We start from the raw sequence: 24,844 nt of genomic DNA on the forward strand, positions 1-24,844 counted from the left end.
TTAGCATGTTCAGGTGTGTTTGATTATAGTTGAAACTAAACTATGCAGGACACCGGCCCTCCTGGACCGAGTTTGCCCACCCCCTGGTTTACAGAGAATGGTCCGACAAAGAGGAAATATGTGGGCGCAAATGCCTTGTTGATGCCAGAGGTCAGAGGAGAATGGCCAGACTGGTTCCAGCTGATAGAAAGGCAACAGTAACTCAAATAAGCACTCGTTACAACCGAGGTCTGCAGAAGAGCATCTCTGAACACACAACACGTCCAACCTTGAGGCGGATGGGCTACAGCAGCAGAAGACCACACCGGGTGCCGCTCCTGTCAGCTAAGAACAGGAAACTGAGGCTACAATTCACACAGGCTCACCAAAACTGGACAATAGAAGATTGGAGAAACGTTGCCTGGTCTGATGAGTCTCCATTTCTGCTGTGACATTCGGATGCTCGGCTCAGAATTTGGCCTCAACAACATGAAAGCATGGATCCATCCTGCCTTGTATCAGTGGTTCAGGCTGGTGGTGGTGGTGTAATGGTGTGGGGGATCTTTTCAGGCACACTTTGGGTCCATTAGTACCAATTGAGCATGGTGTCAACGCCACAGCCTACCTGAGTATTGTTGCCGACCATGTCCATCCCTTTATGAGCACAGTGTCTCCATCTTCTGATGGCTACTTCCAGCAGGATAACGCACCATGTCATAAAGCGCCAATCATCTCAGACTGGTTTCTTGAACATGACAATGAGTTCACTGTACTCAAATGGCCTCCACAGTTACCAGAGCTCAATCCAATAGAGCATCTTTGGGATGTGGTATATATATATATATATATATATATATATATATATATATATATATGTTTATATGTGTTACTGGGTCAGTTGGTGTTTCTGTGTGGAGTTTGCATGTTCTCCCTGTGTTGGCTTGGGTTTCCTCCGGGTGTCACAGCACATTATGTTAGCTGACCAATCAGAGCCTCTTGAGGGTGGGCCTTTCAGAGGAACTAGGACATATGACAGTGGTGTTCATGTTAGCTAAGTAGCTGTATATAATTAAAGTCAGATATATGACAAAATAACCTGATTTTCTACAAGTGAAGCAGGAAAACACACTGCCCTGCATCTTATAAACACAACCGCTCCGGTTTCCCCCACAGTCCAAACACATGCGCTATAGGGGAATTGATTAACTAAATTGTCCGTATTGTATGAGTGTGTGTGTGTGTGTGTATGAGTGTTTCCCAGTACTGGGTTGCAGCTGGTAGGGCATCCGCTGTGTAAAACATATGCTGGATAAGTTGGCGGTTCATTCCGCTGTGGCGACCTCTAAAATAGCCACTAAGCCGTAGGAAAACTAATAAATATATGACTTTTTTATCCATCATAATGTATTATGTATTATTTTATTATTATTCCCTTTATTTCAGACTCAGTCCAAAAACATAAATCACAAAATGCAAAAAAAGATTGTTATTATCTTCATATACTTTTTATTTATATTTCTTTTCTCTCTTATTCACTATTTACAACTTTTCTTCATCTTCATTTTCTGCTTATTCTCTATGTACACTCCTTTTATTCTGTTTTTATTGTATTTATTGATTTTGATTACAAAAACAAAGAGGAACGTACACACAGGAATAATAATTAATAATAATAATGAAGAAAGAAATATATATATATACAAAAAAATAAAATACAAAAACTGTCAACAGAGCACAACCCGAGTTCACGAGTGAGGGAAGGACAGAGCGAGAGATTGACAGGCAGATTGGGGCAACAGTAATGAGGTCGATGTATCAGTCCGTTGTGGTAAAGAAGGAGCCGAAAGGCAAAGCTCTCGATTTACCGGTCAATCTATGTTTCTACTCTCACCTATGGTCATGAGCTTTGGGTCATGACTGAAAGGACAAGATCTCAGATACAAGCAGCCGAAATGAGTTTCCTTCACAGGGCGGCAGGGCGCACTCTTATAGATCGGGTGAGGAGCTCGGAGTAGAGCCGCTGCTCCTCCACATCAATAGAAGTCAGCTGAGGTGGCTCGGGCATCTGTTTCGGATGCCTCCTTGACGCCTAGCTAGGGAGGTGTTCCAGGCATGTCAGACCTCGGGGAAGACCCAGGACACGCTGGAGGGACTATGTCTCTTGGCTGGCCTGGGAACGCCTCGGGATCCCCCCGGCGGAGCTGGAGGAAGTGTCTGGGGAGAGGGAAGTCTGGGGTTCTCACCTGAGACTGCTGTCCCCGCGAAATGAACCGCCAACTTATCCAGCACATGTTTTACGCAGCGGATGCCCTTCCAGCTGCAACCCATTACTGGGAAACACCCATACACTCTCATTCTCATACACTACGCACAATTTAGCTTGTCCAATTCACCTGTACCGCATGTCTTTGGACTTGTAGGGCAAACCGGAGCACCCGGAGGAAACCCACGCCAACACAGGGAGAACATGCAAACTCCACACAGAAATGCCAACTGACCCAGCCGGGACTCGAACCAGAGACCTTCTTGCTGTGAGGTGAAATTTGTGTTTATGTATGTGAAATTGTGCTTTTATTCTTCTTCTTGTGGTTTAACGCAGACTAACGAGTGCATTACAGCCTCCTGTCTTTCAGATGGACCATTGACACTACACATATTATATTCCTGACTAGCCTACCTACCCACACGCAGTCACCCTTGAATATAGCAGTTACCCACTCAGAGACTTCATTGAGTTTCATTCGCCGCTGCGCGTTCAGCTTCTCCGTCCACCCTCAGTACTCTTGGTGGGTAAAAAAAAGGGTCGGGGGGGACGTTATACTCGCTTGTGCAATCCAGTACTTGTCAAATACTGTAACAATAATAATAAAATAATAATAATAAAAGATACAACATTTCTACCTGAATTTAATACACTTGTAATTGAAAACTGTTCCCCCTTATTCTCTTATTCCTCCCTCAGCTCTCTTCTTTCAACAGTATATTTCCTACCGTGCATTATAATATACTCAACTGTTTCACTCACTACACATGTATCACAGAGCCCCGTTGGATGTTTACTTTTTAAATACTTTGTACTATTCAACCTGGTGTGACCCAATCGTAACCTTGTAATTATGTTCTCCTCAATTCTACTCTTATCTGTTTCTCTTCCCTTACCCACTGTCGACTGGATTTGGTACAAGTAGGGATGGCTGAGGTGAAACTGACGTTTCGACACAGTAGGTGCGTTCGACTTCATGCAGCGCTGCGCAGATCGATCGAAATCTGTCTTAAAGCGGTGCATGCTGGTTAGAAAAGTCCGGATTGATGCTGCGCCGACGCCACGTGACTGTCACATGTGGCATCAAAGTACCGCGACAGCGCTCTGAGATCAGACAACTGACTCAGACCGTGCAGCATCTGAAGTGCAACTGTAGGAGCTCTGATGACGACACTGATATTACACGATTGGCTGCATGACAACAAGCACGTGTGTTTCAGGTTTATTATTGGACAACTTCTGTCTCACAAATTTCAAAACCAACAATTCACTTTTCACACCATCTAGTACACATCATGCTTATTAAAAGACTACAGATATTTTACTGCAGTAATCATCTTTTGTTAAATAATCTGGTTATAAAGGCTAGCTTGTTTGCACAGGTTTATTTTTCACCTTTTTTATACAGACTGTTTACAGCATTCAGCTCCATGAACGATTTAAATGATATATTTTAGTGAATAACCCAAATATTAACTCAAATAATTCTTACAGACTTGTAATAAAATAATTATCATCATTGATCCTGCCACCCTAAAGGTTTCTTATCAAATTAAGTTAAAGAACTATTTATTAAATAATTATAAAATGACTTATAAGATTATTAAATATATCTAGCCGTTTATACCTGCTCTTTCTGGGAAACTTCTACTTAAAGCGTAGCTCATTTATTTTAGGAAAGTCCTTTTGTTCAATCTTTTTGGATTAAAGTGCTTTTTAATAAATGCTTTCATTATCTAAAATAATCTTAATCATAGTTTAAGACTTAATCAACACCTTGTTTTGGGGTTTACATTAATATATATTGGAAAGTTTTAGATCTAAAAATGTAAATAAATGAAAAGCCCTTTTTAGCATATTCAAACAAGAAGTATTAGCCTAGAGTGATGTTGAAACTCCTAATTTGTGCTTATTGCATTGTATTTAATAGGCCTGTTCATTTTTATGTTTATATTACCCTCTCGTTTCCCCTTATTTCTCTCATGTGTTTGTTATATATTTAATTCACTTTTATTCAGTTTGTAGAGACTGTATTCTGTTTTATTCGTAAATCTTTTGTTGTTATAAATAAATAAATAAATAAATGATGATGACGTAATCGGTCATCATTGAGCCCCGAAGTGTGCGGCAGTCCGGTTTAATGGCTCCGTTTTCAACTCCGCCCCCGCCTGCGCTCGGCTAATCTCGTTGATCACCGGCTGCAGCTGAGCTTCATGTCGAACGCTCCTAGTGTCGAGATCCCGAAGCGCAAGTGTTTCGAAACACTGCACCGATGATCCGAAACACCCAGGTCACGTGACTAAAGCGATTCGACTCATCAGGCATTTCAGAAGCGTTTCGAGACCTCCATATTCTTAATCTTGTAAACCATGTTTCCTCCTGCCGTATTAGTAAATTGTTCTTTTTGACTATTACCTCCTGTTGAATTTCGAATAAATGTCTGCCTTTTTCATCTTTGTCCCATTTCTCTTGCCATAATCTATTTACTCCATCTTTAATTATTGTTTTTATTTCTGATTTGCTGAGAGGAACCTGTATTTCTATTTGATTTGATTTAATAGCTTCTTTTGCCAGTTTATCTACCATCTCATTACCTTCTATACCAGAATGAGCTGGGACCCATACAAACTGTATATTAATCCTTTGTTGACTCAATTGGAATATTATCTGATGTACTTCGTTTAAAAGATCCTGCCTGCAAGCAGATTTCCCACTTTGGATACTCAACAGAGATGACATTGAGTCTGAACAGATCACTGGTTTGTATGGCTTGACTTCCTCTACCCATTGTAGTGCTATTATAATAGCCATCATTTCAGCAGAGTAAATGGAGAGGTGATTTGAGGTTCGTTTTTGTATTTTTGCTCTATATTTGGGAATGTATACTGCCGCCCCAGTTCTACCAGTTGATTCTTTTGATGCATCTGTATATATTTGTACTGTTTCATTATACATTATTTCTAAATACTGCTTAACATTTTGATTTTCTCTTTCTGATTTAATTACCTTCTTTATTTCCAGATTTATTACCGGAAAACAAAACAACCAAGGTGGAATTGTACTTATATAGTTATTTATACTACGTTCCAGTACTGATGCCACACTTTGTGCTTTTATTCTATTTTTCTCCTATGCTCTTATTATGCGCTTACATAACGCATAAAACATCACGTAACATCCGGCTTTCGTGCGCTCTTATCAGCGACGCACTTCCGCTTCCTTCCCCTACCTTGTGCGGTGCGAGAGAGAGCGCGTGTGCCTCAGAGCCTCGGCACACATCTTATAAAAAAAAACCAAGAAAAAAACAAAAAAAATCACAAAACCGAAAAAAACACCAACAAAAAACTACTTTTACTACCGCAGACCTCGGCGAAGCAGAGCGACGAGTGTTGTAGAGCAGTTTAATAGACGCAGAAGAAGCAGCAGGCCTGAGGAGACCCTACACCGCGACCGCCGCCATCTTTAAAACGGAAAACCGGAGAGCCAGAGAAAAGCGGACAATCGGAATCCAGCAGTGTTTAAAACCCTCCAGCCGTGAAGATGAACCCCAGTGCGCCCAGTTACCCGATGGCCTCTCTGTATGTGGGCGATCTGCACCCGGACGTGACGGAGGCGATGCTTTATGAGAAGTTCAGCCCGGCGGGACCCATTCTGTCTATCCGGGTGTGCAGAGACATGATGACCCGCCGCTCGCTCGGGTACGCCTATGTCAACTTCCAGCAACCCGCAGACGGTAAGTGAAGAGAGATACACGCTTTCTAGTACACACTACACATACAGCTAACGAGTGGACACTCGCGGGCGCCATTACTGTTTGGTCGCGTGCGCGCGTATATACAGCTGCTGACAGAAGTTAATTGTTTGTATTACTATTGTATGTACTGTAAATTGAGTAAATTGGTGTGGAGATTGCCGTAGGGTTAGACATTAATAAAATGCAATTTAATTAGGCTAGTTAGCGATATAAATCTCGCCAACTTCCGGCCGTAACTGTATCCGTTTCTGGATTCTAGTTGCTGGTTGTTCCTAGAGGGGATACAGCTGCCGTCGGAAGTTGGCGAGAATTATTTTAAACTATTTATTAAATGAACAATTGTATTGTATGTATACTCCTACTCAAACCCTTAAGGTAATATAAAAAGGCAATTATACAGAGTATTATTCATAATGTTTATTACATTACATATTAATAGTCCTTTACCCCATCACTGTAATGGAAAAACTCTAATTTATAACAAGAGTTATCGATCAGGTTTGTTAAATTGGCCATTAATGGTATTTTATTAACTTCTACCTCTGCCATAACCCTCACAGTAGTGAAAATACAGTAATTATAGCGAGAATTATAAACATTATTTATTAAATTACCCATGAAATGGTATTATACCGAGAGTTATATTATTTATTGAAGTGCTAATGAGATTGTATTTTATTTATCTCTACCCCATCGCAATCCTTACAGTAATGTAAATACACTAATTATAACGAGAAGTATTCATATTATTTATTAAATTAACCTTGCCTATGAAATTGAATAACATTAGTCAACCTCTACCCCTACCCTCACAGTAATTATAACAAGATTTATTCATATTATTTATTAAATTGCCAAAGAAATTGTTTATTAACGTTTACCCTTAACCCAACCCTCACAGTAATGTAACTTAAGTAATTATATAATACATTTATTAAATTACCCATGACACTGTATTTTATTTCTCTACCCTTACTGCAATCCTCAGTGTAGTAAATGCAGCAATTATAACGAGAATTATTCATATTATTTATTAAATTACCCATGAAATAGTTTAATTATCTCTACCCCTTCTGCAACCCTCACAGTAATGTAAATGCAGTAATTATAACGAGAAATATTCATAATATTGATTAAATTACCTATGAAATTATATTTAATTTGTCAACCTAAACCCCAACCCTCACAGTAATTATAGCAAGTTATTCATATTTATCAAATTGTCAAAGAAATTGTATTAGCATCTACCCCTAGCCTAACTCTCACAGTAATGTTGAAGTAGTAATTATTATGAGAATTATTTATATTATTTATTATATAGGCCAACCCTCACATTACTGTAAATACAATATAGAGATATATATTGTATTATATATGTAAATACTATAAAGAGAACTGTTAATAGTGTTTATTAAATTGCCAAAGAAATTGTATTTTATTTTCGTCTACCCCTGCCGCAACGCTCACAGTAATGTAAAAAGCAGTATTTATACTAAGGATTATCATATTATTAATTAAATGACCCATTCAATTATATTTTATTAGCGTATACCCCTCGCAGTAATGTAAAAACAGTAATTATACCATGTATTATTCAGATTATTAAATTACCCATTAAATTGTATTTCATTAATGTCTACCCCTGATCTAATGGATCTAAATCTAATGAATTTTTCACCAGGGCCTGGACCCATCAATGCTGCTTGCAGCTTTAATTAGCTTTATTTTCATCTGTAAGTGAATGTGAAATACAACCTGAAATCTCAAACAGAATTTTAAGACTCGATTTGATCAAGTGATTTTTACCAGACGTCGTATTGAGTTAAAGATTAACTCACGCCTTTTAATTAAAGATGAAGACCCCACTCAATGTTTGTGCTGCACAACTCCCCTTACTGTACAACACATTTTACCCCACTTTTTTATGAAATGAACTCTCTTAAGGACATTAGCAAAGTGACACCAGAATAAATTTTTATAATTCTTATGTATTAACACAAATCTTATTTAACTTGTGTTCATTTGTTTGTTGTTCTTAAATGTTTATTTATTATTGAAATGTTCTTGCCATGAAAATAGCTGACATGGCAATAAATACATTACAGTACATTCTGTAAGTGAATGTAAAGTATTTCACACATTTTACGCAGACTGAAGCACTAGGTGGCGTATTATTATTTTTATTATACATTGCATTATACATATTTATAATCGTCTTTTATGAACGTCTACCCATCACAATAATGTATTAACAGTAATTATAGCGAATTAATAATGTTTATTAAATTGCCTATTAATAGTATTTCATTAACGGTTAACCTTACCTCATCCCTCACAGTAATTATAACAAGAATTTTTTATTCATTAAATTTCCAGTGAAATAGTTTCATCTTCTACTGCTCACAGTTATTATACAGAGTATTATTCATATTATTTATTAAATTACCCATCAAATTGTATTTTATTAAGGTCTACCCCTCACAGTAATGTAAAAGCAGTAGTTGTATTGGGTATTATTCAGATAATTTGTTAAATGACCCATAGTTTTATTTGTAATTTATTTATTTCTCACATTTTACCCAGACTGAAGCGCTAGGTGGCGCTGCATCTCTTGTTATTGACTCTAATAGTGCAATATGTTTACTCGAGTGTAGTGTTTGATGATTGTAGTTACAGTACGCTCAATAATAATGCTATAATTATTATTGTTTTCAGCCGAGCGTGCTCTGGACACCATGAACTTTGACGTGATCAAGGGTCGCCCCGTGCGCATCATGTGGAGTCAGAGAGACCCGTCGCTGAGGAAGAGCGGTGTGGGAAACATCTTCATCAAAAACCTGGACAAATCCATCGATAACAAGGCGCTGTACGACACCTTCTCCGCCTTCGGGAACATCTTATCCTGCAAGGTAACGATGAGCGTCTGTAAAGATGTGTGAAGTGCATGTGTTTGTGCTGGTGCTCAGAGCTGCTGTTGTCTTGTCCTGAAGGTGGTTTGTGATGAGAACGGCTCCAAAGGATACGGCTTTGTGCACTTCGAGACCCACGAGGCCGCAGAAAGAGCCATCGAGAAAATGAACGGCATGTTGCTCAATGACCGCAAAGTGTAAGTGTGCTTTTCAATTAACCTGCGTTTGCTGAATGAGTGTGGTGTGGAGTTTCTTCTTGCAAAATTGCACTTTTAATTTATTAGGCATTTTGTGGTTGTTTTGGTGTGATGCATGTTTGCATTCTGATGTAGCGGCCTTAAAGTCATGCTAATTAAAAGGACAAATTCTGTCAATATATTTGATTTGTTTGATCATTATTTAAACAACTTATTTTAAATGTTAATTGTGTATTTATAAAAAAAAAAGTCTTAAGTTATTGTTAAATTATTTGCTATATAAGTTGTTGATTTCTAAAGCGATTAATGGAATAAACTAGATTATTTTTATTGTCAACTTGGTCAATTTCAATTAGCATTTCATGTCTGATTTTAAAAACGTTTTATTGGTCAAATTGGTTAAGACAATTTATGGCTGATTAAATTTATGGCAGCAGTCGGTGGCAATAGCCTAGTGGTTAAAGTGCGCCGACATATAGCACTATGGTGCTCACGGCGACCCGAGTTCGATTCCCAGTTCGAGGCCCTTTGCCGACCCTTCCCCTCTCTCTGCTCCCAATACTTTCCTGTCTGTAACCTCCACTGTCCTATCTCAATAAAGGTGAAATCCGATAAAAAATTATTATAAAAATATATATATTATAAAATTTATGGCAGCATTCGTCAGAGGTTGACGCCCAAATTAACACAGGTAATAGCGATTTTAACACTTTTAATATAGGAAGTCCCCTATGCAGAGACCATTATTAATCAGAAATCTAGTGTAGAGTTTTATGTTAGGAAATGCAGCCTTAAATTTACAAACAGTCAGCAAGTACCAAAGAACAGTGAAACGCATAGATCAAGTGTAGTTTCAGTCACGCTCATGTAAGTCATATTCAACTTCATTTTTGATTTCCGTCTTGAACGCATGATTTATTTACAGCACATTTTTAAACATAATAGTTTAACTCATTTCTAATATCTCCTTTTTTATCTTCATAGTGACATTCAGTGCATCACATTTTACTAGTTATTCTGCAAGACAGCTGTATTCAGACAGTCCCTTTAAGTGTTTATAGTGTTTTATTCAGATTAAAGTGTAATTTAAAGACTTAATCTGTTCACTACGAAAGTTGAAATAATTAGTCAAATTATTTTGTAACTGATTTGTTGTGTAAATCAAAAATATACAGTAAATATTTCTAAAGGAGGCTAATAATGCTGACCTTGATTTTAAGAAAAAAAACTGCTTTTATTCAAGAAATAAACGATAAGAAATAGGACTTATTATGACTCCAGAATAATTATTATTATTTTTTTTAAAAACACTGTGAAAATGTTCAGAATCATTATTTTAAATGAATGGGAGAACAAAATAAATTGAGTTCAACTGTAGGCCTGTCTGTTAAAGGTTACAGGTGCAACAATGTGCCTTGATGTACTTGAATGTTAGGAATGTGTTATCCTTAGGCCCACATGGAATCTGCGCGCGCAGATTTTTAGCCCATCGTTTTCTATTTATATACTTGAGTAAATGTGTATAAATCTACATTTATTCAGTTTTATAATAATTACAGTAATATGAATTGACTAATTCGAAAATGTTCGTCTGATTTATTTACAGTACAGTTTATACAGTAATATTTTCTGTTCTGTAGTAGATATATTATATGAGAGACTTGCTTTGTTTACAAAATAAAATTGATCTAATTGGATTTGCATTTTATACATTAAATAAGATAAAAAGCTATAATTTATTTAAAATATTAAGGTTTTAGTTATGATAATCAAAAATAATTCTGCAGAAATCCACAGATTTTTACTAAAGTACCAGAATTTTACCGTAGTTATCCTACACCAGTACAGTTACAGTCAAATAAACGAACAAGGAAGATTATTTTGAGTCTAAGTTATTTAATTATCTTGTTTATGAAGACTGCAGAGTGATGCATGAAAAGAAACTTCGAATCATTTAAGAATTTTATGATGAATATGTTAAAATGTGCTCCCAAAAGTACAAGTGGCCCCTGAACTGAAAAGGAGTTCAGTATTTTACTGACAGCCTTTCCACAGGTTCATAATAAGCTAATGTAATTTCATAATGCAAGTCTTAAATTCATGCTAACAAACAAATGATCAAAGGAAATATATTAATGTAATTCAAATATATAAAATATGAGTTGATGTTTACTTTAAACTTTAATTATATTGTTCTAATTATTATTTTTTTAAATTTGTCAAATAAAAGATTTTTCTAGAGTCATCCACCATAATTTCGTGGCTGAAAAGTATCAGTTTTGGCATCGGTACCGTTTTAAAAGTATCGATTTAGCACCGGTATCGAAATAAACCCAAACGATACCCAACCCTAATTTCGACAGTTTTATTTAAACCATCACATCTTTAAGCAACCTATGCACACAAATGCTTGGCATCTATTTTAATCAGAAATAATCAAGATACAAGGAAAATGAATATGTGGGAGATTTTCATTTCCTCCCTTGAAATGTGAATGTATCTATCCTGTTATGCTCTGTACTATTATTTTAGTATTTTACTACTTTTGTTATTGGTTGTTGAATTTATTTTCTAAATTGCTAAATTTATAAATTGTCAAGAAGCTGTACACATTTTATATTTTTGTATGGTATTGTATGTTATTTCAAGTAAACTAATAAAAATATTATTTCCAAGAAATAATCAAGATGACCTTGTTTTTCACATTAAAGGTTTGTGGGTCGCTTCAAATCCCGTAAGGAGCGCGAGGCAGAGATGGGCGCCCGCGCAAAAGAGTTCACCAACGTTTACATCAAGAACTTCGGGGAGGACATGGATGACGAGAAGCTGAAGGAGATCTTCTGCAAATACGGTCAGTGTTTCTCTCTGATGGTGCGTGATTTGTCCTTTTTGCATGAGTCTGATCTCTGATGTATTTTTCTGTGTGTTCAGGTCCAGCTCTGAGCATCCGCGTGATGACTGACGACAGCGGCAAATCTAAAGGCTTCGGTTTCGTGAGCTTCGAGAGACACGAGGATGCACAGAGAGTGAGTGGAAATTGGATTAGAGTGTTGTATTCAGTAGACATGCAGCAGGTGTTTTTTTACTGTCATTGGTGTATATAATTATTATTATAATTTTTTAATTGACTAATTCCTCTTTTTAATGGGTGATTTCGATGCACAGTATATATTTAAATGATTAGTTTTTTTACAATTATATATCGAATTTTTTTATTTATTTATTTTATTTATTAATTTTTTTATTTTTTTATTTTTATGCTGTCAAGTTGGTTTTTCATTTTTCCAAGTCATTTTTTTTAATGGATGATTTTTTTTCATTTATTTATTTTTTTTTACTGTCAAATTGGTCTGTTCTCTATTTATTTTTATAAATGTTAAATCGATAACTTTCGATAGTTGCTTTTGTTTTCTTCATGCTTTGGCTGATTTTTTTTTTTTAATTTATTTTTGGTGTCCAAACTCGCTCCTGATGGGCCGGTGTCTTGCTTCAACACACATGCCAGGAAGTTCCTAGTTCAGGGATATTGAATTAGTTTGTCATGGTGGCCAGTTCATGAAAAGCATCCCAAATGAGGGGACGGAGAGATATGACTTATGGCTCGTTTCCACTGACTGGTACGGTACGGTTCGGTACGGGTCACCTTTATCAGGCTTGCGTTTCCACTAACAAGGGTACCCTTTTGGTGGACGTGGTGTATGACAAAGTTTCAGTCGACGTCATTCTCGCTGGAGGAAATGTCTACAATAAAGCTGTTCGGGTCACTTAAATATCATATGAAAAGCACTTCTCACAAAACAGACGCTTCATACACATAAATACTTGTGTAGAAATGTTTATTACTAACTTTACTATGAACATGAGTTGATTATAACTGCAGATCAATGACAGTGCCAAACAGACTACTGTACCGTCTGTAATTATATTAAATAACTAAATAAATGAACATATATAAACACATACAGCCCCTTACAGTCTCCGATATGTTACCAACTACAGAAGAACTACATAAAGTAGACATTTCGCCCGTATTTAATGTGCCCCTTTTTTTCCGGCTTCTCCTTTGTTTCTTCACGCTTCACTCTCACCTTTGTCAGTGTCTGACAGGATCGGGTTTCAAAAGCACATCAATAATCAAGCGCAGGTTATTATCATCAGCTCAAGAAGTTTGTTATTTCAGATATAATGTTAGACGCGCGGCGAGCGCTAGCAAGAAAGCGAAACCGCTCGCGCCTCAGACTGCCTCGTAAAAAACTACGGGGCACAGGGTAAATCTGCTCTTCTTCTTGGCTTTGTGGCTGTTTATCAAGACGACGACAAGATTTGTTTGAGCCCAGATCGACCATGGCTCGTGATTATATGTATAAATAATTCCTCTGTAATGTCTCGGCTCGTCGGCTGTGTATTTCAAACATGGCGGGTTTTTTGTTTTCATTCTGGCTTGTTGCGTAAGCGAATGACGTATCTCTGTAAACCAATAGCGTTCAGCTGCGCATGTGGCTCCGCCTTTTGGTACCCTTTTTCGTGTTTGGTACAGTTTCGAAAGGGTGCCGAAAAAGTGGTACGGTTCGGTTCGGTGCGCTTTTAACAGTGGAAACGGCCATAAAAGCGTACCAAACCAAACCGAACTATACCGTACCACTCAGTGGAAACGGGCCATAACAATATGAGTGATGACTAGGGCCAGACGGAATCTGCTGACATTTTTTGCTATTTCTGCTGAGTATTTTGGTAAAAATCCGATTTCTGCAGAATTATTTTGGGAGTTTCATAACTAAAACCTTAATGTGACATAAAAAATAGTATCTTTTTAACTTTTATTTAATGTTTAAAATGCAAATCCAAGTAGATCCCCTTTATTCAGTAAAAAAAGCAAGTCTCATATAATATATATACTAAAAGAAAGAAAATATGACTGTATAAACTGCATTGTACATAAATCAGATGAACATTTTCAAATTAGTCAATAATATTACTGAAATTAATTAAATTAATTAAATTAGCAGATTATATGTTGGCCTAGTGATGACACTGCAGCACACTGGTTCAGGTGTGTTTGATTAGGGTTGGAGCTAAACTCTCCAGGACAGCGTTTGGACACCCCTGGTTGACCCTAATTGGTTTATTCCGAGAATGATTTTTACCACCAATAATTATGTTCAATTGAGATATATATTTTATGTTGTCAAATTTGTCAGCTCCAGTAGTCTTTTTATATGCTGACTTATTTCAATATACTCTTTATGAAACACTAAGTTTTTGTATAGCATTTAGGATGGACAGTATGCTTATTGGGACACAGTTCATGTTTGTTTTTGTTCCATGCTTTGCCCGATTCTATTTTTTATATATTTTTTGACTCATATTGGTTGATTCCTAGAATTATTTTTAGTTTTTTTTGGTCTATTCCAATAATATTTTCTGTAAAATTGGTTGATTTTTGGTGTTTTATTATTATGTTTTATTATTTTTTAATGCTAACTCATTTCAACATGCTTTGGTTTGGGTATAGACCACTTTTATTTTCGAATACTGTTTTAGCATTGACAGTATGCTAATTGGGATGCAGCTCATATTTTTGTTTGTGTTTTCCTCAGGCTGTGGATGAGATGAATGGGAAAGAGATGAACGGGAAGCAGGTTTATGTAGGCCGAGCGCAGAAGAAGGGAGAACGGCAGACAGAGCTCAAGCGCAAGTTTGAGCAGATGAAGCAGGACCGCATGACGCGCTACCAGGTGAACAGACCCCAGCCTGACCAATACATTTACACATTAAGCAGACGCTTTTGTCTAGAACGACTTACCATTGAGGAGGCATCCTTCATACCTGTGTTCTAAATTGAGGGCTTATTTTACCTGCCAGATCCTGTTTTACACCACACCTTCATGTAGATGTCAGAATATTCAGATTAATACTGGATTTGATTATTTTAATACAGTTTTTACACTTCAGTTTTAATGGGTGACCCCAAACACCACACGTGTCTTTTTTTGCACCCCTTCAGCACAACTGAATCAATCCCACCTGTTTGGTATGTGTGTGTATAGATAATATAGGTATATAGGTAATATATGTAATGTTGAAAGTTACTATCTTTTGCTGCTGAGATGAAGGGAACAGCTTTTTTTGAGTAAGGAAATGTCTCAAACACAGGATATAAGGGTTAAGATGCAGGTGTTTGTTTCCTACAGGTGGTTTTTCAAGCCCACTCACGTGTGAGGCACACTCGGATTCATATTTAAGGTTTTTGTTTGGTGTACTGGGGGTTTATGGTGCATGTTTATGAACATATGTTTTGTTTTTTACAGGGAGTCAATCTGTATGTGAAGAATCTGGATGATGGTTTGGATGATGAACGCCTGAGGAAGGAGTTTTCACCATTCGGCACCATCACTAGTGCTAAGGTACCAACAAACTAAACTTTATTTTTGATTCTCATAGTTTCATGCTGTCTTTAAAATATGAGCCTTTATTTTAATCTTGATGTTTGTTTGTGTGTTCAGGTGATGATGGAGGGCGGCCGCAGTAAAGGCTTTGGCTTCGTCTGCTTCTCGTCTCCAGAGGAAGCCACAAAAGCTGTGACTGAGATGAACGGTCGTATCGTGGCCACCAAGCCGCTGTACGTGGCTCTGGCTCAGAGGAAAGAGGAGCGGCAGGCGCATCTCACCAGCCAGTACATGCAGAGGATGGCCAGCGTCAGAGCCGTCCCCAACCCCGTCCTCAACCCCTACCAGCCCGCGCCGCCCTCGGGATACTTCATGGCTGCTATTCCACAGGTCAGACGCCGCTTTCACACTGCTTACACTTTCATTTAGTCATCTAGCAGACACTTCTGGCCAAAGCTACTTACAACAGGGTTCCTGCGGGTCCTTAATGTCTTGAATTTAAAATCTGGGAAATTAAGGTCTTAAATTGTCTTAAATTTACCGTAAAGTTGCTGTAGGTGTTAAATTTTCAGCTGGCATGCTTAATGATGATAGGGAAGCACAGTGGTCCACCGTAAAACATCTAATAGTTGATCAATTTAGTATGAGTGAAACAGGAGTGAAGTGACAGTCTCTGATTTAACGTTAGCTTAATATGGTAGGTCGGCTCCAGACGCTGATGTCGGTCTGCACCTGCGTGCTGCCATTACGCAGTTGTCGATGTTCAAAATGCAAAGATGGGAAAGTGTAAATTTGACAAGTGGATGGAAGAGGATGCATTCAGGAGCTGGTTGGTGCCGGCTGAAATAAATTGGCAATGTAAATTCTGCAAACAGACCTTTTCGTTAAAGACCATTGGGCTCAAAGCCATCGAGTCGCACATGAAAGGAGGAAAGCACCAGCGCTAAATCACGTTCCAGCAGCTAATTAGAGCGGGTCCAGGTTAATCCCTGCATTGTTTGCAGCTCGACCTAACCAATGTTACTAGTTCAGACTAGAGCTGAAGATCTTTGCCTGGACCCGATGGGTTAGTCTAGTTTCAGGCTTGATTTCTATCATTTTAGACTGGGCCAGGCTGGGCCAAATGAGCAGACATGTGATGCATTTCGATTAGTGCGGGAAAGTAATCAAATCATTTGTTACAACCTTAAAATCCCTCCCTGCAAAGGTAAAACAAAAGATGAAGTCCAAAAGAGCGAATTTTGAGAAGTGAGAAGTGGTGAAACAAATCCCACAGAGCCTTTAGCTAAGTTTCATTATAGCCAAATATTGTGTTTGGTTTAATCCAACTTATCTATGTTACCATGGCTCTGTTCTACATCACAAAGGAACCAAAAAAAAAAAGAAAAAGGTCTCAAAGAAAAGTGTTTTTATTTATTTATTTATTTTTTACTTGCGGAGTTTACACCTTGCACATAAGTGATACCAAATGACTTTCAAGTTTTGATTTCCATTGTAGGAGGCAATAAATTGAGTAGTCTATTCTAAAGAAATTTACATTTTTGGGTCTTAAATTATATTTGTTGAGGTCTTAAAAAGGTCTTAAAGTATTAAATTTGGCTTTTGAAATGGTGCAAGACAAATGTGCAGACATTCAGAGGAAATGCACAAGTGCTAATTATACAGAGGAATAGGAATGGGTAGTGAAACTCGGTACGTTATTGGTATCGGTGCTACATTATAAAAGACCGAAGTACCGATGTTTGATATTTGTCTGCACAGTTGGCAATCTCACATGAGGAATGCTCATGTTTCCGTCGAGCGCATCAGCAGAGGCTCGTGCTAAGCGCACACACATAGCTTGTGACACAGACTCGTGCACACACAGCTCGTAAGCTTGCGGATTGAACCAAAAAGGTTGTATTTCCTAAGTGGACAACGACTATGCCCGTTGCAACAAATTGTTTTCCTGTAAAAGCGGTAACGCAAGCAATCTGGCTAAGTGAAAGCATCTTTCAACAGTGCATAACTGCAATGAAAAGTATTGAGAAGTTTTTGACTGCCTTGCTAATGGTAACGGTACATCATCCACATCGTTATGCCAGCAGTCAATCACCTACATTAGTGTAATATTAATAGTTAAACACACATTCGGTTACAATGAAAACAGCATTTTTTTTTCTGCAGAAGCCTAAATAAATCTTAAACATTAAAAATGCTTACATCAGCTGTATTTACAAATATAGTCTATGAATAATAAACTATGCTTAAGAAATGATCAGAAACTGCTTATTTTTACATTGCTAGATGCTCCCAAACTGTATTAAAAGCAGCCTCCAAATCAAGAGTTATCGATATCTTCCCAAAAATCCTATTGGTGCATCCCTAATATGAACTACATTTAAGGTTATTTAATCGTTGTAGTCAATATCAATGCTGTTACCATGTATGTTTATAATCTGTTTGTTTTCCCTGCACGTTATTCATTGCTTGTTTTTTTTCTGTGTGTGATTGACAGGCTCAGAATCGTGCTGCTTACTATCCCACCAGCCAGCTGGCGCAGCTCCGCCCCAGTCCTCGCTGGGCCACTCAGGGTGTCCGCCCTCAGCGTGAGTAACCCCGCCCCCTTATAGCAAGGCTTTATAAATATTAAGAAACCTACACATTCGTATCTCTGTTAAACGTCTTATAGGACGTCTCTGCTTATTACTTTTTGTAAACACCACCACAAACAAACAAACACTGTTAATACTTCTGTGTTCACAAAAATAAACAATGGCAGGAGCGCTTTTATCTTAGCATAAATGTGTGTATATATAGAAATGTATGTACAGTTTTTGCCATGACAAACTGTTTTATATGCATCTGTTATTTATTGCTGCTGTTATCTTATTGTTCTAATATTTATTTATTATTATAGGAGAGTGATGGAAAGTGATAGTTATAAAAATGTACATTTTATATTATTTGCCATGACACAGCCAGAGAAGCTGATGTGGAAATGATATCAGCTCTCTCATGATCCTCTTTTGGTTTCCAGATTTCCAGAATATGCCGAACGCCGCCGTCAGGCCGTCTGCTCCCCGTCCACAGACCTTCAATGCGGTGCGTCCAGCCTCACAGGTCCCACGCATGATGCCATCTCAGAGGATGGGTGAGTGATCAACACAACAGCTCTCTCTCTTCTGTGCTGATTCTGGAAATTAGAGTAGACAGGGTGTCTGCGGGCTCTTAAAGCCTTAATATCTTACATTTCAAAGACTATATTTTAGGCCTTAGTCTAAAATTCACTGAATTATTGACTTGTAGGTCTTAAATCATTTTAAACTGGTCTTAATTTTCCAATGTCCATGTAAAGCTACTCAATCAGGTCAACACTCATCCAGTCACCAACAATCAATTAAAACAAATCTATTTTATTAATAACTCTATTTAGCAACCTGGTTTAATTATCCTTCTCACAATAACATTTTAATTTGACAAGACCAGCTACTGCAAATGCAGATAGTTTGTAATATGTTAATGTAATAATGTTCTCTCTCTAGGTTCTCAGGCGATGGGTCCTCGCCCGGCTGCCGCTGGAGCAGCCACAGGAACGGCTCAGGTCAGAGGTGTCCCGCAGTACAAATATGCTCCTGGAGTCAGAAACCCACAGCAGCACATGCCCACGCAGCCACAGGTGCCCATGCAGCAGGTATGAACACACTCTGACCTAAACACACGCATGCATGTATACATCAGGGTTCATACGGTCATGGAAAAGTCATGGAATTTTGTCATGGTGTTTTCCAGGCCTGGAAAAGAAAACCCCACAAGGTTTTGGGAAAGTCAAGGAAATTATATTTAGTCATTTAGCAGATATTTTTGTGCAAAGCGGTCACACAGAGCTTGTGCTTGCGAAATTCTGTTGTATGCTGCTACAAAAAGGGGCGGTGTTAAACAATATGATTAGACTAGTGCTGTCAAAATTAGTGCGTTAATGCATGCATTTTAATTTTATGCGCATCTTTTCTTATCGAATATAGTTTATCCTACTCAGTTATGCACATGTGTTTTTTATGCGCATTTTCAAAGTTTATGTGCATCATGGTGTTTCCATCAACCCTTTTTTTTTTAAATGCGCATAAGCAAAATGCGCAAAAAAAATAGGTGGATGGAAACATAACTACTGATCGCAGTAATTAACACATTTAGTAGTAGCACAATAATAATTGTAGTAACTAAACTATTGTTGTTGTTTAGTATTATTATTATTACAACAAAAATATTATAATTGTCATTAGTATTACATCGAGAAAATTTTAAACGCATCAATGATAATGAATACAGCGAGTTGTGTGTGTGTGCGTGCGTGCGTGTGTGTGTGTGTGAGAACTGATGTTTTAATTGTGTGTGTTTGTGTTCAGCCTGCGGTCCACGTTCAGGGTCAGGAGCCTCTGACTGCCTCAATGTTGGCTGCAGCTCCTCCTCAGGAACAGAAGCAGATGCTGGGTGAGTGATCATTATTCTTATCATCATTATGCTTATTATTTAAAATAGTGCATTTTATATTAAATGTTTTATTCATGTGATACTACTGTGAATCACCATCATACAATGTTGTCATGGTGGTTGTCACTATTTTGTTGAATTTGTTAGTTATCATAGATTGAAAAACAGAAATATCTAATGTTTTTAATGTATTTTTTATTCATTAATATAACTCGTATTGAATTATAAAGTTATGAAATGTTTATCTATATCCTCATAAAATGGCTGGAAGTTGTCGATGTGCCACTAAACACACTACAAATGAATTGTGACTAAAATATTTAGTGCTGTTCTGGGAATTTATTTATTAATTATTATTATTTTTTTTTTTATTTATTATTTTTTGCAATTTATTTGCATTTTTTTTTTTGTATCACATTGAATTCTGAAGTTTTAATGTAGTAGATGTGTAATGTTTTTATCTATATTAATTTTGGAAAGTAGCCTTGCTGCTGATGTTGTAATAATAAACTAACAGCTCAATTTGATTGCAAATTAAAATATTTTGTGCTTTTCTGCAAGTTATACTGCCATCTAGTGGACTGTAAAGAAACTGATATTAATATTCAGCCTATTAATATCATAAAATCTTAGTGATGTATTATTATGGCCATCCATGTCATTTTCACAGATGATATATTAATATTGTAGTGATGCATGTAATGATATACTGCTGTTTTATTGCAGGTGAGCGTCTGTTCCCGCTCATCCAGAACATGCATCCCAGTCTGGCTGGAAAAATCACTGGAATGTTGCTGGAAATCGACAATTCAGAGCTGCTCCACATGCTGGAGTCCCCGGAGTCTCTGAGGTCAAAGGTCAGTCTGACCCACTGCTCTTAAGGGGACATCACCCTAAAATCTAAATAGTATTTTTATGATTTCATCCTTATTCCCAACCTGAGGTTTTGATAAGTGCATGCACAAGTTAGAGAAAATACTGATTAATGGAAAGATTAAAGACAAAGTATTACAAATTATAAAGAAAATAATAATAAAATACTACAAATAAAATGAAGTGCATTACAAATACTCTAATTTTGTATAAATTCTAAAACTCAATATTTTTCAGAGAACTTTATTTTTAAGTAATATTCAAATGTGTTTGACTTATAAGTTACTTGTATAATGCATATGAAGAAAATGCAGTATTATCTATCTTAATGTAACTTCATTCATTAAAGTATTAGAGGTTTTAAGAGTGAACAGAAGTAGAAATTTGATTAGTATTTCTGCCTTTATTTAACATGCATGTATGAGATTTTATTGCAATTAATATAGATAAAAACGTAACAAATCCACTACATAACTTTATAATTCAATGTGGTACAAAAAAATAAAGATAATCAATAGCAATATAAAATCCCAGAATAGCAGTAAATATTTGTCATAATTCATTTGTAATGTGTTTAGTGGCACATCGACAACTTCCAGCCATTTCATGAAGATATAGTTAACATTTCATAACTTCATAATTCAATACGAGTTACATTATAAGAGTTATATATAAAAAATACATTAAAAACATTAGATATCATATTTCAATTGTTCGATATATGATAACGAACAAATTTTCTAATTTGTATAGTGACAAGCACCGTGACAACATTGTATGGTGATGATTCACATGAGTATCACATGAATAAAACACTTAATATAAAATGCACTATTTTAAATAAGCTTTTTATATATATATATATATATATATATATATATATATATATATATATATATATATATATATATATATATATATATATATATTATTATTATTATTATTATTATTATTATTATTATTATTATTTTGTGTATAAAACTTATTTTCAGGCTTCATGCATAGATGATAAACTCTCCTGTTCTTCCTGTGCATACTGAGAGTATGACTGTATGTGCTCCGATTGATACTGATGTGTGTGTTCCAGGTGGATGAAGCAGTAGCGGTGCTGCAGGCTCACCAGGCCAAAGAAGCAGCGCAGAAATCAGTGCCCAGTCCTGCTGTGCCTGCCGTCTAACACAAGGTCAGATTCAGCATATTAAAGGGTCCGTTCACTCTAAAATGAACATGAGTCTACTATTTACTCACTCAAGGCATCCCTGGGTGTTTATGTATTATGAACCTGTGGCCATGGTAATAAAATAACTTCCTCAAAGGAGAGTATATTATGGGATGGTTTTTTTGCGGAAGCTGTAACGATCTCCATCCCGTCTCCAGAATGCTTAACTTTAGATCAGTTTTTCCGATCAAATGTTAATCAAATCATGTTAATCAAACTAAATATCGTTAGAAAGCTCTGAGACTTCTCCATATAGTTTTTATTGTTTTTTTTTTTTTTTTTTGTTACATGGGAAGAGAAATGAATGTAAACACATGTAATGTCATGCTACAACCTTTATGGTTACATATTTAAAATGTAATATTGTAGTCTAAAGCAGTGTTTCTCAACCATGTTCCTGGAGGACCACCAACACAGCATGTTTTGGATGTCTCTGGTATCTGTCACACCCATTACAGGTATTTCCGTCTGCTAATGAGTTGATCTGAATCGGGTGTGTTTGTTTGAGATAGGAATATGTGCAGAGCCGGTGCTCTTCCAGGAAGGTGGTTGAGAAACAATCCATAAGCTATAAATCATTTAAAAGCTTAATGTCTAGTTTCCATATCTGGTGACTTTTTTTTTTTTTTAATTAATAGATATTACTGAGCAACAGTTATTTTTAATTTGCAACAAGGATACTCATCAGAGTGGTAAAGCATTACTTCGCTACAGCAATCCACATGAAATTTAGTTTAGATGTATTTGGAGAATACGTTTAGGTAACTTAAATACCACCATACCACACTTACTACTTTGTAATTTTGTCTGTTTTGCAAATATTTATGTATGAAAAATGGTTTATTCCTTAAAACGGGGCGCTATTGTATAGTCATCAATGTAAACCGTATGGTCACCTGGTGGTCATGTCTGGTACTGCCGCCAAACTAAATCTCACTGAAATCACATTTTTTTTTGTCGTCATCAAATTTGTTGAAATATAATTAGATTTAGCTTTGATTTAGTGAGTTTTAGGCTAAAATGTTCTGTAAAATACATATTTTATGTATTATAATAGCATATACATTTTAGTTTTGGTTATTTTTCATAAACATAAAGGCACATCACATTTGTTTTATTTAACTTTTTGAACTTTCATTTCTATTCAGGTACAATCTGACATCTGTCGTCTTCAGATCAGGCTTCAATCTGTGCAGTAAAGCATTGAAGATTAGCCATCATTTAAGTCTAACGTGCCATTTTTATGTCTGTTAAAAGAGTGTGGGTGACGGGGTTTATTTAGGTTATGTCATTTCTTTCTCTGCTTGACTTTAGTCGGAATGCATCATAAAGGTTTTCTTATTTCTGCTTTCAGAAATGAAGCTCTCCGGCTCTGTCTTCACCTCGAGGATCGTATTAAAAAAGAGAATAAATATCGAAAAAGCAGAAACTCTCACAGAAAAAAAACACCACCAAATTGAAATCTCTGCCAGGTTGAGAGGCTACACCTCCACCTTGATTTATATGAAAAAACCTACAAAAAAATGGAAAACTTTTAATTTTGAAAACGTCTAAACATTCCTTTCTTTTTATTCCTCTTAATGAATGCTCATTGTCAATTGTTCCTGCAGTTGATGCGTTGAACATTTGGAAAAATTACATTGACTTAATAAAAATTTAAACATTTTATTATTGTTTATGTGCTTGGGTTTTTGTAACTATGTAAAATACAAAACATTTCAGTTCTGTTAATCTTTATTTTTCCAGCGCTTTTACAATGTAGATTGTGTCAAAGCAGCTGGATGCAGAAGTTCTAGTAAACTGAAGCTGTGTCAGTCCAGTTTTCAGAGTTGAAGTTCAGTTCAGTGTGGTTTAAAATCCAAACACTGAAGAGCAAATCCATTGATGTGCAGCTCCACAAGTCCTAAACCATGCAATCCAGTGACGACGGAGGAACAAACTTCACCTATTGACCAAAGTGAAGGAAAAAACCTGTAGAGAAACCTGGCTCAGTTGGGCACGACCATTTCTCCTCTGGCCAAACATCTTGTGCAGAGCTGCAGTCTAGGCGGCTGTATAACGCTTAACGTCCATCGTGGAGAACTTAAGGTGTTGAGTAGGTCACCAGTGGGTGTTAAGACTGGCCCACAGGATCAATCCAGAGACTCATCTGTCACTGGGGTCTTGCAATAATCAGTCTCATGCTCTCCACTCTTCTGACCACCACAGCAGCTGCTCAGGATACGGCCTGGTCCAGGATTATGGAGATCTTGGGTTGATGAATAGACTAATATAAGCATAGATGGCGTTTAAATTATTGGAGCTACACACTGGTGGTGGTGTGGAGCGACCCCCTCCCCCCATGATTGTGAATCCCTTTGGGTGCATTTTTATACACAGTAAATGCACATTATAATATGTCTTCTGGGAAGTGTTCCTGGCTCTGTTTGCCCAAATTAACGCAGACTAACAATCCAATTTGTCACAATGTTTTTTTGCAGGATAATATGGTTTATTCCTTTGATTAAATTACATGTTAATGCCAAAATTATTAATGTTTTTAAATGAGTAGAGTTAAACTGTATTACCATGCAAAAATAACTACATTTCGTGCCAATACCAAAAAATAATAATGTCAATGTTTGTGCAGTATTTAATATTAGAGTCAATGTTTTTGCCAGCATAGTGGTTTAACCCTTTTTGAAACAGAAATAATTTAGAACATTTGAAATTCATTTTCATGTTAGCTTTATAATAATGTCAGTTTTTCACATGGTAGGTTTAAGCTTATTCATTAAGAAGAGTGAAAATTTAA

General features: G+C 36.7%; 1 protein-coding gene across 1 annotated transcript; it reads left to right on the plus strand.

Annotated features, from left to right (window-relative positions):
* The first annotated feature begins 5,457 nt into the window (after positions 1 to 5,457).
* On the plus strand, positions 5,458 to 23,718 carry pabpc1a (poly(A) binding protein, cytoplasmic 1a). The gene is made up of 15 exons (XM_056474805.1): positions 5,458 to 5,975; positions 8,712 to 8,905; positions 8,987 to 9,102; positions 11,814 to 11,953; positions 12,034 to 12,128; positions 14,700 to 14,837; positions 15,411 to 15,506; positions 15,606 to 15,878; positions 17,986 to 18,076; positions 18,508 to 18,621; positions 19,013 to 19,161; positions 19,874 to 19,958; positions 20,685 to 20,815; positions 21,919 to 22,014; positions 23,405 to 23,718. Exons 1-14 carry the CDS (start codon positions 5,783 to 5,785, stop codon positions 22,006 to 22,008), a joined length of 1,905 nt encoding a protein of 634 aa, XP_056330780.1. The 5' UTR covers positions 5,458 to 5,782; the 3' UTR covers positions 22,009 to 22,014; positions 23,405 to 23,718.
* Positions 23,719 to 24,844: the final 1,126 nt, after the last annotated feature.

The sequence above is a fragment of the Danio aesculapii genome, chromosome 16 (assembly GCF_903798145.1).
Source record: "Danio aesculapii chromosome 16, fDanAes4.1, whole genome shotgun sequence".
NCBI classification, from domain to species: domain Eukaryota; kingdom Metazoa; phylum Chordata; class Actinopteri; order Cypriniformes; family Danionidae; genus Danio; species Danio aesculapii.